A 14,715-nucleotide genomic window follows, 5' to 3' on the forward strand; every position below is an offset into this window, starting at 1 on the left:
TTCCGTCCCAAGATGGACGATGAGGATGTCCTTGGTCCCGAAATGCCTTATCTCAGTGCCATTGGAGCTTTAATGTACTTGGCAACTCACACACGGCATGATATAGCGTTTGTCGTGAACCTACTATCTAGGTTTAGCTCCTGTCCGACCCATAGGCACTGGAACGGGATTAAACATGTTCTTCGTTACCTACAAGGAACGAAATACTTGGGTCTATATTATACCAACCATAACAAAGATGGTTTAGTTGGCTTTGTTGATGCTGGTTATCTATCATATCCACATCAAGCACGATCACAGACATGATATGTCTTTACACATGGAGGTACGACCATATCATGGCGTTCCATGAAACAAACCATCGCGGCCACATCATCCAATCATTCGGAAATACTAGCCATTCATGAGGCCAGCCGCGAGGTCGTTTGGTTGAGGTCGATGACGCAACATATCAGATCAGATTGTGGGATGGTCAAGAGCAAAGAGCCGACTGTTATCTTCGAGGACAATGCGGCTTGCATTGCTCAGCTCAAAGATGGTTATATCAAAGGGGAAATGACAAAGCATATTTTGCCTAAGTTCTTCTTAACCCACGATTTGCAAAAGACCGGAGATGTCAAAGTGATCCACGTTCGGTCCAGTGATAACTCGGCCGATTTATTCACTAAGGCACTTCCGACCTGCACGTTCAGGAAGCTCACACATCAGATTGGGATGCGTAGGCTAAAAGACCTCCACTGAGGTTCACATCAGGGGGAGTAGTACGTGTTGTACACTTTTTCCTTCATCTTGGTTTTGTCCCACTGGGTTTTCCTAATAATGTTTTAATGAGGCAACATTAAGCGTATTATAATCCTGTATGGTTATGACATCCAAGGAGAATTGTTATAAATTAATTGATGGATGTCCATAACCGGTCCGGTCCATAAACCGGCCCATCCGCAGGAGAGAGGAGAGAGAGTCGGCCTATTGAGGAGAGAGAGAGACGGCTACATCTATGTTTTTCTTATTCGTTTATGTTTATGATTTGTAATCTTTCATATTCTTGTATTTCCATTTATCTATCTTGTAATCCTTATATAAAAAGAACACTTATTCATTAATAATACACAGAAACATTCAGCTTTAAATCTATTGTTTCAAAGGCAAAATAAATTTAGTCGGGTGTTTTCTGCTTTAAAATTAAAATAATTAAAAATAGTTAAGGAAAAAGAAAAGCTTTCAACTTTAAAATAGCTGATCGTGTCGAGACGGCAGCAGCACACTTGTCGCCCTTCCCAAAAGCTTCTCCGGTGTTTTCGCAGTCGCAAATCTGACCGTTAACTAGGTATAAGATATTTAACCTCATATTTAAGCTTCTCCGTTTCTGATATATATCTGTGGATCTGTCTTTGTCGGATTACCCTTCGCCATGTCTTCTCTCCGCTTATTATCTGTTCCGTTGTTGTTGTTGACGTGTGTTTTTAAATTAGATGAAAGTAGTAAAGAACTAAACTTTGGTAGTGAAACTGTAGTTAGACAGTGTCTTATTGATCCGATTCTTATTGCTAACAGGTTTTTGTTCTTCTGGGTTTTCGACTCGACCGATTATTTAACAGAAAGTGATTTGCTTTTTCTTCTAGATTCTGTATAATTGTGTTGTGACAAGTAATTGGTTCAAGTTAATCTGTATAGTTGTGCTGATAAGAGAAATCACTGTATCTGGTATGAATTCATTTCTCTTCAAAAAGTCTCTCTTTTTTTAATGGCAAACATTTTCTGAAGATCTTCCGTCATTGATTGACTTTGCTTTTACATCTGTACACACACATTATCTGAACATGCATCATGTGCTCACTCACTCCTTGGAACTTCTTTCTTTCATAGATCCTTACCATTCTGTAATTAACTCTAATTTCTCTTAAAATGAAGCTAGAAGAATCATTAGAATAAGAACTAGTGAACAAAAGGAATATGGGAACTCACATCAATTTCAATAACTTAGGAAGTGGTGGAAGTAACCAGATGAAGCCAACAGATACCACCAATCCCCTGGCGAGACAGTCCTCTGTTTACTCCCTAACCTTTGATGAGCTTCAAAGCACATTCGGTGGACCGGGGAAAGATTTGGGGTCGATGAACATGGATGAGCTCCTGAAGAGCATATGGACTGCTGAAGAAGCTCAGGCCATGACTTCTTCAGCGGTTGCGCAACCCAACGGTGTGAATCTCCAGAGGCAAGGCTCGTTGACTTTGCCTAGAACGATTAGTCAGAAGACTGTTGATGAGGTCTGGAAATTCCTGATCGCCAAGGATGGTGACATGGGAGGTAGCAGCAATGGTGAGTCCAATGCACCTCCTGGGAGGCAGCAGACTCTAGGGGAGATGACGCTTGAGGACTTTATGTTTCGCGCTGGCGTTGTAAGAGAAGATAACAACCTATCATTCAATGGTGGTAATGATTCCATGATCTTGAATCAGCCACAACAGCAGTTTCAACAACAGTCACATCCACACCATCAGCATCAGAGGCTGCCTCAAACGATTTTTCCAAAACAAGCAAACGTAGAATTTGCTGCGTCTGTGGGTATGGTCAACAAGGGCTTCACTGGAGCTGTGAATAACTCCATGAACAATGATAATGGATTAGCTAGTTTCAGCGGAGAAGGGGTAAAAATTGCAGCAACATCACCAGGGACAAGCAGCGCGGAGAATAATTCCTTGTCACCAGTTCCTTGTGTGCTTAACGGAGGAAGAAGAAGCAGTACGGGTGTGGAGAAGGTTATCGAGAGGAGGCAAAGGAGGATGATCAAGAACAGGGAATCAGCTGCTAGATCTAGAGCTCGGAAGCAAGTGAGTATTAATTTAACCAAACTGTTATATACAACTCTTTTTGCTTGGTTTGACTATTATGTTGGTCTTGAATCTTTTGCACTCATTATCCATTAATTGCAGGCTTATACCTTGGAACTGGAAGCCGAAATTGAAAAGCTCAAGAAAGTGAATCAAGAATTGCAGAGAAAACAGGTATGTTTCTTTTCCCGATTCTCTTTTTTTTTTTTAATAGAAAATAGCTGCTTGGTTATGACACTGAGCTTCCCCTATGTTGCAGGCTGAAATGATGGAGATGCAGAAGAATGAGGTAACTGTCAATGACTTTATTAGTTTTTTTATCAGTTCATCTACAAACCATGGACTCTGCAGCATCATAAAAGACCTTATTTTAAAGAGAAAAAGACAAAAATAGCACTACATCAAGTTTTTGTTCCCAAACTAGCACTCAAGGTCAAAAGTCACAAAAATAGCACTTAATGTTTTATCAAAAGTCACAAACTTAGGATTTAGAGTTAAATGGTAGAGTTTAGGATTTAGGATTTAGGATTTAGGATTTAGGATTTAGGGCTTAGGGTTTAGAGTTTAGGGTTTAGGGTTTAGGGTTTAGGGTTTAGGGTTTAGGATTTAGGGTTTAGATTTCAGAAATGAGGTTTTGGGGATAAGATTTCAAATTTTGAAAAATAAAAAAATTAAAATTTTCAAAGGATAAACTCAGAAAGGGGCTATTTTGGTCATTTTAGTTTTGGAGTGCTATTTTTGTGATATAAACTTAGAAATGTGATATTTTGGAGATTTGCCCTATTTTAAACCCATAAATGGTCTAATAGTTACTGACACCCAACCATTTTTGTTTCTGATTGTACATCTAGTTAACGATCATCACAAAAATGATCTTAGTTCTGTTGTTCACGACTAGTGCTTTTGAATGGCAGGTGAATGAACCGTCGAAGCAACCGTGGGGCAGCAAGAGGCAGTGCCTGAGAAGGACACTAACCGGTCCTTGGTAAAATCAGAATGTAGCAACATGTACCGATCATACCAGACACCGGTTTGCATGGGAATAATGTAATAGGAGATAGTGATACCTGTACAGAACATTAAGAGAAATTTTATCAAGTGAGAATCTCAGGTTACACAGTAGAAGTATCATATTATGTTTTGTGCCCTGGCCTTCGTTAGTCTAGCTAGGTAGGTTAGATAATATTATATTTTGTGCTTTCTAGTGTTATGGGGTTTTCTACAAGCGTTATTTATATGTTCACCACTTATTATAAATTTGCTTTTCTCCTGAGATTTACAGTTAAATTTTGATTCTGTTAGAAAACATATTATTATCTTCCAAAATTGCAATTAGAAAACAGTTTGATGACACGAAGTGCCAAAATTCTAGAAGTGAATCGAAAAGAGAGACCATTTGGTGGAGAGCCAGTCTCAACCAGGAAACTCCGGCTACAATGTGACCTCGAGGAAGAAGCCAAGTCACCTCTCGGTGACCAGCCTTTATCCTCTTCAACAGCCGTTGCAAGCTCAAGATGCAAAGGATCACAGCTTTCACTTAACAGCCTCAGGACTTGCTTGATTGATGGCCTAGCCACGCCTTCTTTTTCTGTGCACCACCTCTGAGCTGTTCTCCATCTATGCAGTCTTTGATTCTTGAATCCACCAGATGTATGCGTCTTGATTCTGATGCTAGTAAAAGCTGAGACAACTCTGAGTAGATATCAAGAAAATCAGACAAAGAAACAAACCATAGTAAGAACTAAGAAGACTGTGTCATGTGTATACCTGGAGCAACGCTAAGCTCAGCCACATTAAAGACGTAGCTAGCAAGTTCGAGGGCAGCTAAATTATCAACCTGACTAGCTAATGCAGCATAGCTTGCATCTCCACTAGACTACGTGTGTAGGCAATACCAGAATTCAAGCAACTCTTGCATTGATCTCCCTGTGAAAGAGAGTTTCTAGAAACATCTCCAAACCACATTAGCTCCATGGTTCAAGAGATGAAAGTGATGCAGGTATGAGTCAAGTGTGGTGCTACTCCAAGATCTGTTAAAAGCTCACTAAGTTGCTTAAAACACCCATAGAAGCATGATTATGTTGTGAAACTAGAGAATAAAATCTGTATGTTTATGTATTATTCATAAACATGAGGAGCCCTTTATATATAGGGAATTACATGTCATAGAATAATGGAAAGACTAGAATATGGAAATACAAACATGGAAAGAGTACAAATCATAAATCTAAAGTAAATAGGAAAGTAGCCAAAGGAGAAAAGGAAGTAGCCGACTCTCTCTCTCTAGGGCGCGGCCGTCTCTCTCTCTAGACGGGCCGACTCTCTCTAAGATATGGGTCAGTTATAGACATCCACAATATGAATTATAACACTCCCCCTTGGATGCCATAACCATACAGAGTTTGTAATACGCTTTAGATGTTGCCTCATTAAAACCTTACCAGGAAAACCCAGTTGGACAAAACTATGGTGAAGGAAAAAGAGTACAACACATATTACTCCCCCTGTTCTGAACATCACTGAAGGTCTTTCAGTCTACGCATCCCTATCTGATGCGTGAGCTTTCTGAACGTGCAGGTAGGAAGTGATTTGGTGAACAGATCAGCTGAGTTGTCACTGGAACGCACTTGGACGACTTGGACCTCGCCGGCTTTCTGAAGCTCGTGCGTTAAGAAGAACTTAAGCAGTATGTGCTTCGTCCGGTCTCCTTTGATGTAGCCATCCTTAAGCTGAGCAATGCAAGCTGCATTGTCCTCATACATCACGGTTGGTGCGCCCTTGCCTTCGGTCATCCCACAATCGACTCGGATGTGGTTGGTCATGGACCGTAACCACACAGACTCGCGGCTGGCCTCGTGAATAGCCAAGGTCTCCGAATGGTTTGATGAAGTGTCCGCGATCTTCTGTTTCATGGAACGCCATGATATGGCCGTACCACCATGAGTAAAGACGTAGCCGGTCTGTGATCGAGCATTGTGAGGATCCGAGAGATAACCTGCATCAGCAAAGCCAACTAACCCTTCTTTGTTATGGTTAGTATAAAATAAACCCAAGTTTTTCGTTCCTTGCAGGTAACGAAGAACATGTTTAATCCCGTCCTAGTGCCTTTGGGTTGGATAAGAGCTAAACCTAGATAATAGGTTCACGGCAAAGCATATACCTGGTCGTGTGTAACTCGCCAGATACATCAAAGCTCCTATGGCACTGAGATATGACACTTCGGGACCTAGGACATCTTCATCGTCCATCTTAGGACGAAACAGATCAGTGTCCAGGCCTAGAGACCCCACGACCATGAGGCTAGACAATGGGTGAGACTCGGCCATATTGAATCTCTTGAGAACTTTTTCTGTATATGCAATTTGATGCACAAGGGTTCCATCTTTAATGTACTCAAGCTGTAATCCCAAACAAAACTTTATTTTTCCAAGATCTTTCATCTCGAATTCTTTCTTAAGATATTCAACTGTTTGGGAGATTTTTCCAGAGGTTCCTAGGATATTTAAATCATCAACATACACTGCTATAATCATAAAGCCCTGGCCGAATTTCTTTATAAAAATACAAGGGCTGATCGGATCATTCTTGTATCCTTCTCTCTCTAGGTACTCACTTAGCCTATTGTACCACATAAGACCTGATTGTTTCAATCCATAAAGTGACTTATTCAACTTTATACAATACTGTTATCGAGAACTCTCTTTGTTTTTCAATTCAATACCCTCTGGGACTTTCATATAAATTTCATTATCCAGGGGACCATATAAGTATGCATTTACTACATCCATTAACCGCAAGTCTAATTTTTCTCTTATGGCCAGACTTATTAGGAATCTAAAAGTAGTAGCATCCACCACAGGAGAATATGTTTCCTCATAATCGATTCCTTGTCTCTGTGAGAATCCTTGTGCAACAAGCCGTGCTTTATATCTAACGACCTCGTCGTGTTCATTTCTTTTTCTCACAAAGACCCACTTATAGCCGACTGGTTTAACATCATAAGGTGTCTGGACTATTGGTCCAAAGACATCTCTCTTCTTTAAAGAGTTTAACTCCACGTTTATAGCTTCTTTCCATTTGATCCAATCTGATCGTTGAGTGCACTCATAAATAGACGTGGGTTCATGATCCTCATTCAAATCCATAAGTTCAAGTGCTACCTTGTATGCAAATATATCATCAATGTCGACATTCTTTATATTCCATTGTATCTCAGACAAGACATAATTTATTGAGATCTCATTATTATCAGGGCCTTCAGTACCTTGAATCTTGGCGTCCAAAGAATCAGTATTAGCCGCGATCGCTATTAGGGTTTATGATCAGCCGCGATCGCTATTAGGGTTTTGGGATCGGTCGCGGCTAAGTCCCTGAATTTAGGAACGGTCGCGGTCGTGTCTAGGGTTTCAACAACCTCGGTTTCATTCTCTGCACCTTTCATAGTTTTCCGAGGGTTCTTATCTTTGGAATCTATTGGTCTACCACGTTTCAAATGTTGTCTAGATTCTGTAGCAACTTGATTATGTCCCTCTTGAACATCAATTCTTATTGGTGCATTAGCAGCTGGTATATATGACTTAGTCACTCTTTTCGGGTCAGCAAAGGAATCTGGCAATTGATTAGCTAGCTTTTGTAAATGTATAATCTTTTGGACTTCTAAATCACATTCCTGAGTCCGAGGATCTTGCCAAGATAAGGATGTTTGATTCCATATAATTTCTTTTACCAACTTATTGCTATCTCCCCCTAATCGTGGGAGAATCAAATCCAACATATATCCCCATCCTCCTTTGAGGTCCCATCTTTGTTCTCTGTGATGGAGCAATTGGATCATAAACGGCACAGACAAATGTCTTAAGATGGGATATTTCTGGCTCATGACCCGTAAGCAATTGTGATGGGGAATATCTATGTTCACTAGACGGTCTTATACGAATCAATTCGGCCGCGTGCAAGACCGCGTGTCCCCAAGCTGTGGCCGGAAGCTTAGACCTCATAAGCAATGGTCTAGCTATTAGCTGAATTCGTTTTATGAATGATTCGGCCAAGCCGTTCTGTGTATGTACATGTGCCACGGAGTGTTCCACACTTACCCCCATGGACATACAATAATCATTGAACACTTGGGACGTGAACTCATAATCAAGATTTTTATATCAAAAACTTTCATTCATTAATCTTTAAATAAGAAAACAAGTTCAAAGCAATCAAAAATTAGAAAACACAAAGCAAAGAACACAAAAACATAGATGGCCGAAATCAACTTTGATCTTTTAAACAATCAGACGTTTCATACTCCATGAGATCGTCTTGTTCATGATTGAAATCTTCTTCACCATCTTGATAAGTCATATGAGCTTCAGGATTCTTCCCTTTCAAACCCTCTTGGTAGAGGTCAACGAGATGTTTGGGAGTCCTACATGTCTTAGCCCAATGATTACCCATACCACATCTATGGCACACGGATTTGGTCGAGTTTTGTGGCTTAAAAGAAGTACCACGGCCTCAGCCATGTCCTCGGCCTCAGCCATGTCCTCGGCCTCCATAGGAGTTTCTTTGGCCACAGCCATATGAGTTGCCTCGGCCTCGACCAAAGGAGTTTTGGGCTCGACCACATCCATGACATTTTCCACGACCACGGCCGTGTTGGCTATCACTCTGAACATGGTTCGATTCTTTCTTAGCCTCTACGGCCGCATGTGCCTCACGTAATGGGGTTGATCCAGGAGGTCTCAATTTACTGTTCCTCATCAACAGTTCATTGTTCTGCTCAGCGAGCAAGAGACAATAGATCAGATTAGCATAAGTAGAGAAGCCCTTCTCACAGTACTGTTGTTGTAACAACACATTGCTTATGTGGAAGGTGGAAAAAGTTTTCTCAAGCATATCCTTATCCGTTATATCATCACCACACAGTTTCAACTTTGAAACTATTTTAAACATGGCCGAGTTATACTCGTCCACGGACTTGAAGTCCTGGATTCTGAGATTCCTCCAATCATATCTAGCCTTTGGCAATAACACCGTTCTCTGGTGATCATATCTCGATTTCCACTTTGTCCAAAGGTCTAGAGGATTCTCAATAGTCAAATACTGATCTTTGAGACTCTCAATAAGATGATGGCATATAATCAAGATGACTTTGTATCTATCTTTCTCACTTGCATTATTGTCCTCGGTGATACATTCACCGAGTCCCTCGGATTTCAAGATGATCTTAGTATTAAGTGCCCATTGCAAGTAATTATCTCCAGAGGGATTTAGGGCAATAAAATCCAAGTTGTTGATTTTCGACATTTGAAATTATATGTTTCATTCTTAGGATTATAGTGTTCAATGTTTTCTATAAGATGCAATCAAAAACAATCGGGTGTGGTCACACGACCAAACGGATATGATGCATGATAAGCCGCACGGCCAAGATAGATATGATGCAAGCCGCACGGCCAAGATAAGGATGATCAACCTTAGCAAACGGTTTCTATATGATTTTAATGCAATCGGTTTATACATCCTAGCAACATGGTTTCTAAGTGATCATGAAGCATGAAACCTCAATCAAACAATCAATCAATGCATCAAGGGATTTAGTTACTATCAACCTAACGATCATATTCAATGTGAGTAATGCAATTAGGGTTTCAATATTAACAATGGCCGGTGGGATTAATTTTTAAACAAGATGAAAACAACTTAAACCTACGCGATTTCCTAAACCTTAATTCATTCAATTGGATCATCAATTCAAACAACCAAATTCAAGAATGAGTTTAATCAATCCTGGCAATCGGTTCTATGTGATTATAATCAGATTCAAAACATTCAATCACACAAAACAATCAAAATCGATTTTAAATTAGGTTTGCATGGTATGCATTGTGCATACGCGCGGCTAGGCTTTAGGGAGTTAGGGTTTCGATTTTAATCAAGCAATAAGATTCAATTTAGGTTATTGCCTTAGGGTTTGGTTCTTAGGTTTTAGTTTTACCTTAACCTCAAGACGGGTTGAATGGACCACCGAATAGAGAAGAACACGAGCTGATCGTTGCTGTTGGGTCGCGAACGGGTTGCTGTCTGTCGCGAACGGGTTGCTGTCTGTCGCGAACGGATTGAAGCTGAGACAAGTCGCGAACGGGAGAAAGCAGCTATCGGGTCGCGAGCGTGCTGGCTATCGAGCTGCGAGCGGTATCGGGTCGCGTCGAGTAGGATGGGATCGTGTCTCGCGAACAGGCTGAAGTCGTGAGCTGAGGAACGGACTGAGGTCGCGTGCTGAGATCGGGAACTCCTTGGATATGAGGTGAAAGGTTCTCGATCGGATTAGGGTTCGTCGTCGGGTTTAGGGTTTATCTCCGGCTAGGGTTTAGGGTTTGGGTATCGGGAGTTTAGCTTAGGGTTCTTAGAGTAATCGTGGTGATAACGTGTTCTAAAACTAGAGAATAGAATCTGTATGTTTCTGTATTATTCATAAACATAAGGAGCCATTTATATATAGAGAATTACACGTCATAGAATAATGGAAAGACTAGAATATGGAAATACAAACATGGAAAGAGTATAAATCATAAGTCTAAAGTAAATAGGAAAGTAGCCAAAGGAGAAAAGAAAGTAGCTGAATCTCTCTCTCTAGGGCGCGGCCGTCTCTCTCTCTAAGATATGAGCCGGTTATGGACATCCACTATATCAATTATAACAGATTAAACATAATGATTGCATTTGTTTGTTGTTTAGTGGTTTTTCTACTCTTTCAAGTGGCTATCTCTTCACATAGTTTCGTTTTCACAGATTTCATATCATCATATACACCAATAGTTTTGCTAATTAGAAAGCATTGTTTTATAATCCAAGAAAACAACTTTTCCATGAAACAATAATCCAATAACTATGGTGTGAGGAAACTCAAATGTTTCATATCTCTGAATATAATTTACATGTGAATAACTACTTCAAATTTATGTGTTTGTGTGTTTTAATAATTTATACTCCCTCTATTTCATATAAAATGTCATCCTACCACTTCCTTTTGTCACAAAAGAATATCATCTTAAATTTGTAATACAATTGATCTAATTAAAGTTAAATATCAATTGAAAAGTGAATTGATCTTTATCTTATAAATAACAAGATGTGAGCCCGTTGCGTTGCAACGGGTTTTGTTTGATGTTTTAATTTAATAAAAACCATAAAATAATGCAACGGGATTTGTTTGATGTTTTAATTTAATAAAAACCATAAAATAATAAATCATTTTATTATAGTATTATGATTGTTTTTTTGCATATGTTGTTTGAGATTTATTTTGTAATTAAAACTCGTTTCCACACATTAGCTCAAGCTAATATTTGTATTTTATAATCATGGTGCACATATGAGTTGTTATAAACTTTATACTAAGGATTAAAGAAAATACTATACATAAATATTTAAACCGAACACAATCCCAAATAAGAAATGAAAAGTAAGAAAAAATGAAAGTTAACTACATCAATCGAATCAATGACAAAATTATACATGTTCTTATGTACTAATTTAATGTTTTATTAAATAAGTCTTAAAAAAATTATTTTGCTAGGATTTTTTAAAAAAGGAAAACATTCTATTTTATAAATCTCATTTTTTATTTACAATTAAAAAATTATAAAAAATTAAATACTCTTTTAAAATTTTGTTTAAGATTTTAGAAAATGTAAATTACTGTCATATAACCTATTACAATTATCTTCTCTTTACAATTTTGTTTAATAAATATTTTTAAAATTGCTATTTTTACAATTCATATCAATACTAATTTTATACTTCTTTTGTTAATTAAATAATTTTTACTATCATGTTCATCATCAAACACTCTCTTAAAAATATTATCAAATAAAGTTTTACAATTGTTTTTGGATAGGACTTAAAAATATTATACAAATTTCTTTTTTTTTTAGGATTTTTTTTTATAAAAAAGGAAAACAACTATCAAATATTCTTTTACATTTTTTTTAAGATTTTAGAAAAGGAAATTCATATTACATAATCTCATACAATTATATTTTGTTAGGATTTAAAAAAATAAAATTTATATCAAATAACTATACCCAGTTAATATTAACTATTTTTAAATGTTGCAATTTTCAAAATTCGTTTTTTTCAATATCATTATTATTTTTACAATTTTTCTTGTTAATTGAATAATTGTTACTATCATGTTTATCATTAAATTTTTGAAGTAAAAATTACTATTAAATAAAATTTTATAATTCTCTCTGGTCACGATTTTTAAAAAAAAATTCAATTGGTTAAGATTAGAAAATAATTTTCTTTTAGATATCTATTTTATTTAAGATTTTAGAAAAAGAAGAAGTTATTTTCATATAATGGAAGCTTTTATTAACACATTCACAATCTAATTTTTTTATTGACACGTATCACAATCATATCAGGTGAGATATTTGAAGTTAATTTTGGTTTATATTTTTTAACACAAAATTATTAAAAAATAAAGTTACTTAATTATAAGAAAAATAAGATTACTTTTACGTTTTATTTTATTTACACTTTTAAAAAGTATATTAATTAATTTATTTCTTTTAGATTTTTATACAACTATTTTATTTTTAATAGAAAAATTATGTTTAGTTATTTATATATTTTGTCTTATACATACAAACACATATTTATCATAATATGATTGCGAATTGCGGCTTGTTCGATTTTCCGAGTTTAGGTAACACTTTATCTTGGAGTGGGCGGAGGAATAAGCAAGTGGTTAAATGTCGGTTGGATCGGGCTTTAGGAAATAATGAGTGGCATAATCTGTTTCCTTGCTCTCATGTAGAATACTTGCGAATGGTAGGTTCGGATCATAGACCTATTGTGGCGTCTATTGAGAATTAAATACTTAAATTTCGTAGACAATTCCGGTTTGATAAGAGATGGATCGGTGAAGAAGTTCTAATGGAATCCATCAATCGAGGCTGGCATTTGAGTAATATGCGTGGGGATGTAGGAATTGTTGGGAAAATTCACAATTGTAGACATGAGATTTCGGTTTGGAGAAAAGCTAATCCACCATATGGGAAGGATAAAATAAATAATTTACAAAAGGCTCTTGAGGAAATTCAAAATGATTTTTCCAAAACAAATGATGAGGTCCTCGAAGTATCTCGGAAATTACAGGAAGCATATCGAGATGAGGAACAATATTGGGAGCAGAAGAGTAGAACGAAATGGCATACCTGCGGTGATCGGAATACGAAATTTTACCATGCTCTTACTAAACAGAGAAGGATTCAGAATAGGATCATTGGCCTGTATAATGAAGAAGGAACTTGGGTTAATTCAGAGTCCAAGGTTGAAGAAGTTGCAGTAAAATATTTTATGGACTTGTTCCATACGTCATCCCCAGAGGTTTTTGATAGCTTTCTAGAGGAAGTCCCTACTTCGATAACGGACGGTCAAAATCGGAAACTTATGGCTGAGGCTACGGAAGAGGAGGTTAAAGCAGCACTATTTATGATGCATCCAGAAAAAGCCCCTGGACCAGACGGAATGACTGCACTTTTCTATCAACAATCCTGGTCAATCATCAAAGAGGACGTGGTGAATATGGTTAATAATTTCCTTACTTCAGGAGTGTTTGATGATAAATTAAATATGACGAATATTTGTCTTATTCCCAAAATGGTGAGACCCAATAGGATGACTGAATTGCGACCAATTAGTTTATGTAACGTTGGGTATAAGATTATTTCAAAGGTATTATGTCAGCGGCTAAAAGGTCTGCTACCAAAGCTGATATCAGAAACTCAATCTGCGTTTGTATCTGGAAGATTAATTTCGGATAATATTCTCATTACTCAGGAAATGTTTCATGGTTTTCGTACAAACAATGCATGCAAAGATACATTCTTAGCAATCAAGACAGATATGAGTAAGGCTTATTATCGTGTCGAGTGGCCTTTTGTCAAGCGTTTACTATTGAAGATGGGTTTCTCGAGTGATTGGGTAACCCTAATGATGCAATGCATCTCTTCAGTTAATTATCAGGTTCTATTGAATGGGCAGCCGAAAGGGCATATTGTCCCAGAGAGAGGGTTAAGGTAAGGAGATCCGTTGTCTCCATATTTATTTATCTTGTGTACTGAAGCCTTCATAGCAAATATTAAGAAGGAGGAGCGTGAGACGACTAACGGGACTGAAAATTGCACGTGGCAGTCCGAATATTTCTCATCTCTTATTTGCGGACGATAGTTTATTTTTCTGTAAGGCTACGGAGGAGGAATGTGGTATAATTTTAAAACTACTTAAAAACTATGAGGCAGACTCTGGTCAACAAACTAACTTTCAGAAATCATCGGTTCAATTTGGGCATAAGGTCCCAGATAATATTAAAGCAGATATTCATAATATTTTGGGGATTACCAATGTAGGAGGGATGAGCAATTATTTAGGCATTCCGGAAAGTCTTGGGGGATCTAAAATACAAATTTTTGGTTACCTAAATGACCGAGTTAATAATAAAGTAAATGGCTGGACAGTTCGGTTTCTTACTAAAGGGGGAAAGGAAGTTCTAATCAAATCAGTGGCTTCACCGATGCCAATGCATGTAATGTCATGTTTCAGACTTCCTAAAGGAGTTACGAAGAAAATAACAAGTACTCTTTCTCATTTCTGGTGGGGAGGAAGTGGAAATAAAAAAGGAATACACTGGCTTTCTTGGGATAAAGTGTGTGCTCCTAAGGAGGAGGGAGGGCTGAACTTTAGAGATCTTCAAGACTTTAATACAGCTCTGTTGGCTAAACAATTCTGGCGGTTACTAGATAAACCAGAATGTTTGTTCTCAAAAGTCTTTAAAGGCCGTTATTTTCGGAATACGGATCCTTTGGACGATCATAGATCATA

General features: G+C 37.6%; 1 protein-coding gene across 2 annotated transcripts; it reads left to right on the top strand.

Moving 5' to 3' along the window:
• Positions 1-1,225: 1,225 nt before the first annotated feature.
• LOC106328998 (ABSCISIC ACID-INSENSITIVE 5-like protein 7) lies at positions 1,226-3,951 on the top strand. Of its 2 annotated transcripts, none has more exons than XM_013767557.1 (5): positions 1,226-1,327; positions 1,912-2,832; positions 2,935-3,006; positions 3,092-3,121; positions 3,747-3,951. In XM_013767557.1, exons 2-5 carry the CDS (start codon positions 1,954-1,956, stop codon positions 3,819-3,821), a joined length of 1,056 nt encoding a protein of 351 aa, XP_013623011.1. In that variant the 5' UTR covers positions 1,226-1,327; positions 1,912-1,953; the 3' UTR covers positions 3,822-3,951. The 2 variants fall into 2 exon arrangements, with proteins under 2 accessions (XP_013623011.1, XP_013623012.1); XM_013767558.1 differs by having other exon boundaries at positions 1,985-2,832.
• Positions 3,952-14,715: the final 10,764 nt, after the last annotated feature.

Source organism: Brassica oleracea, chromosome C3, assembly GCF_000695525.1.
Source record: "Brassica oleracea var. oleracea cultivar TO1000 chromosome C3, BOL, whole genome shotgun sequence".
NCBI lineage: Eukaryota > Viridiplantae > Streptophyta > Magnoliopsida > Brassicales > Brassicaceae > Brassica > Brassica oleracea.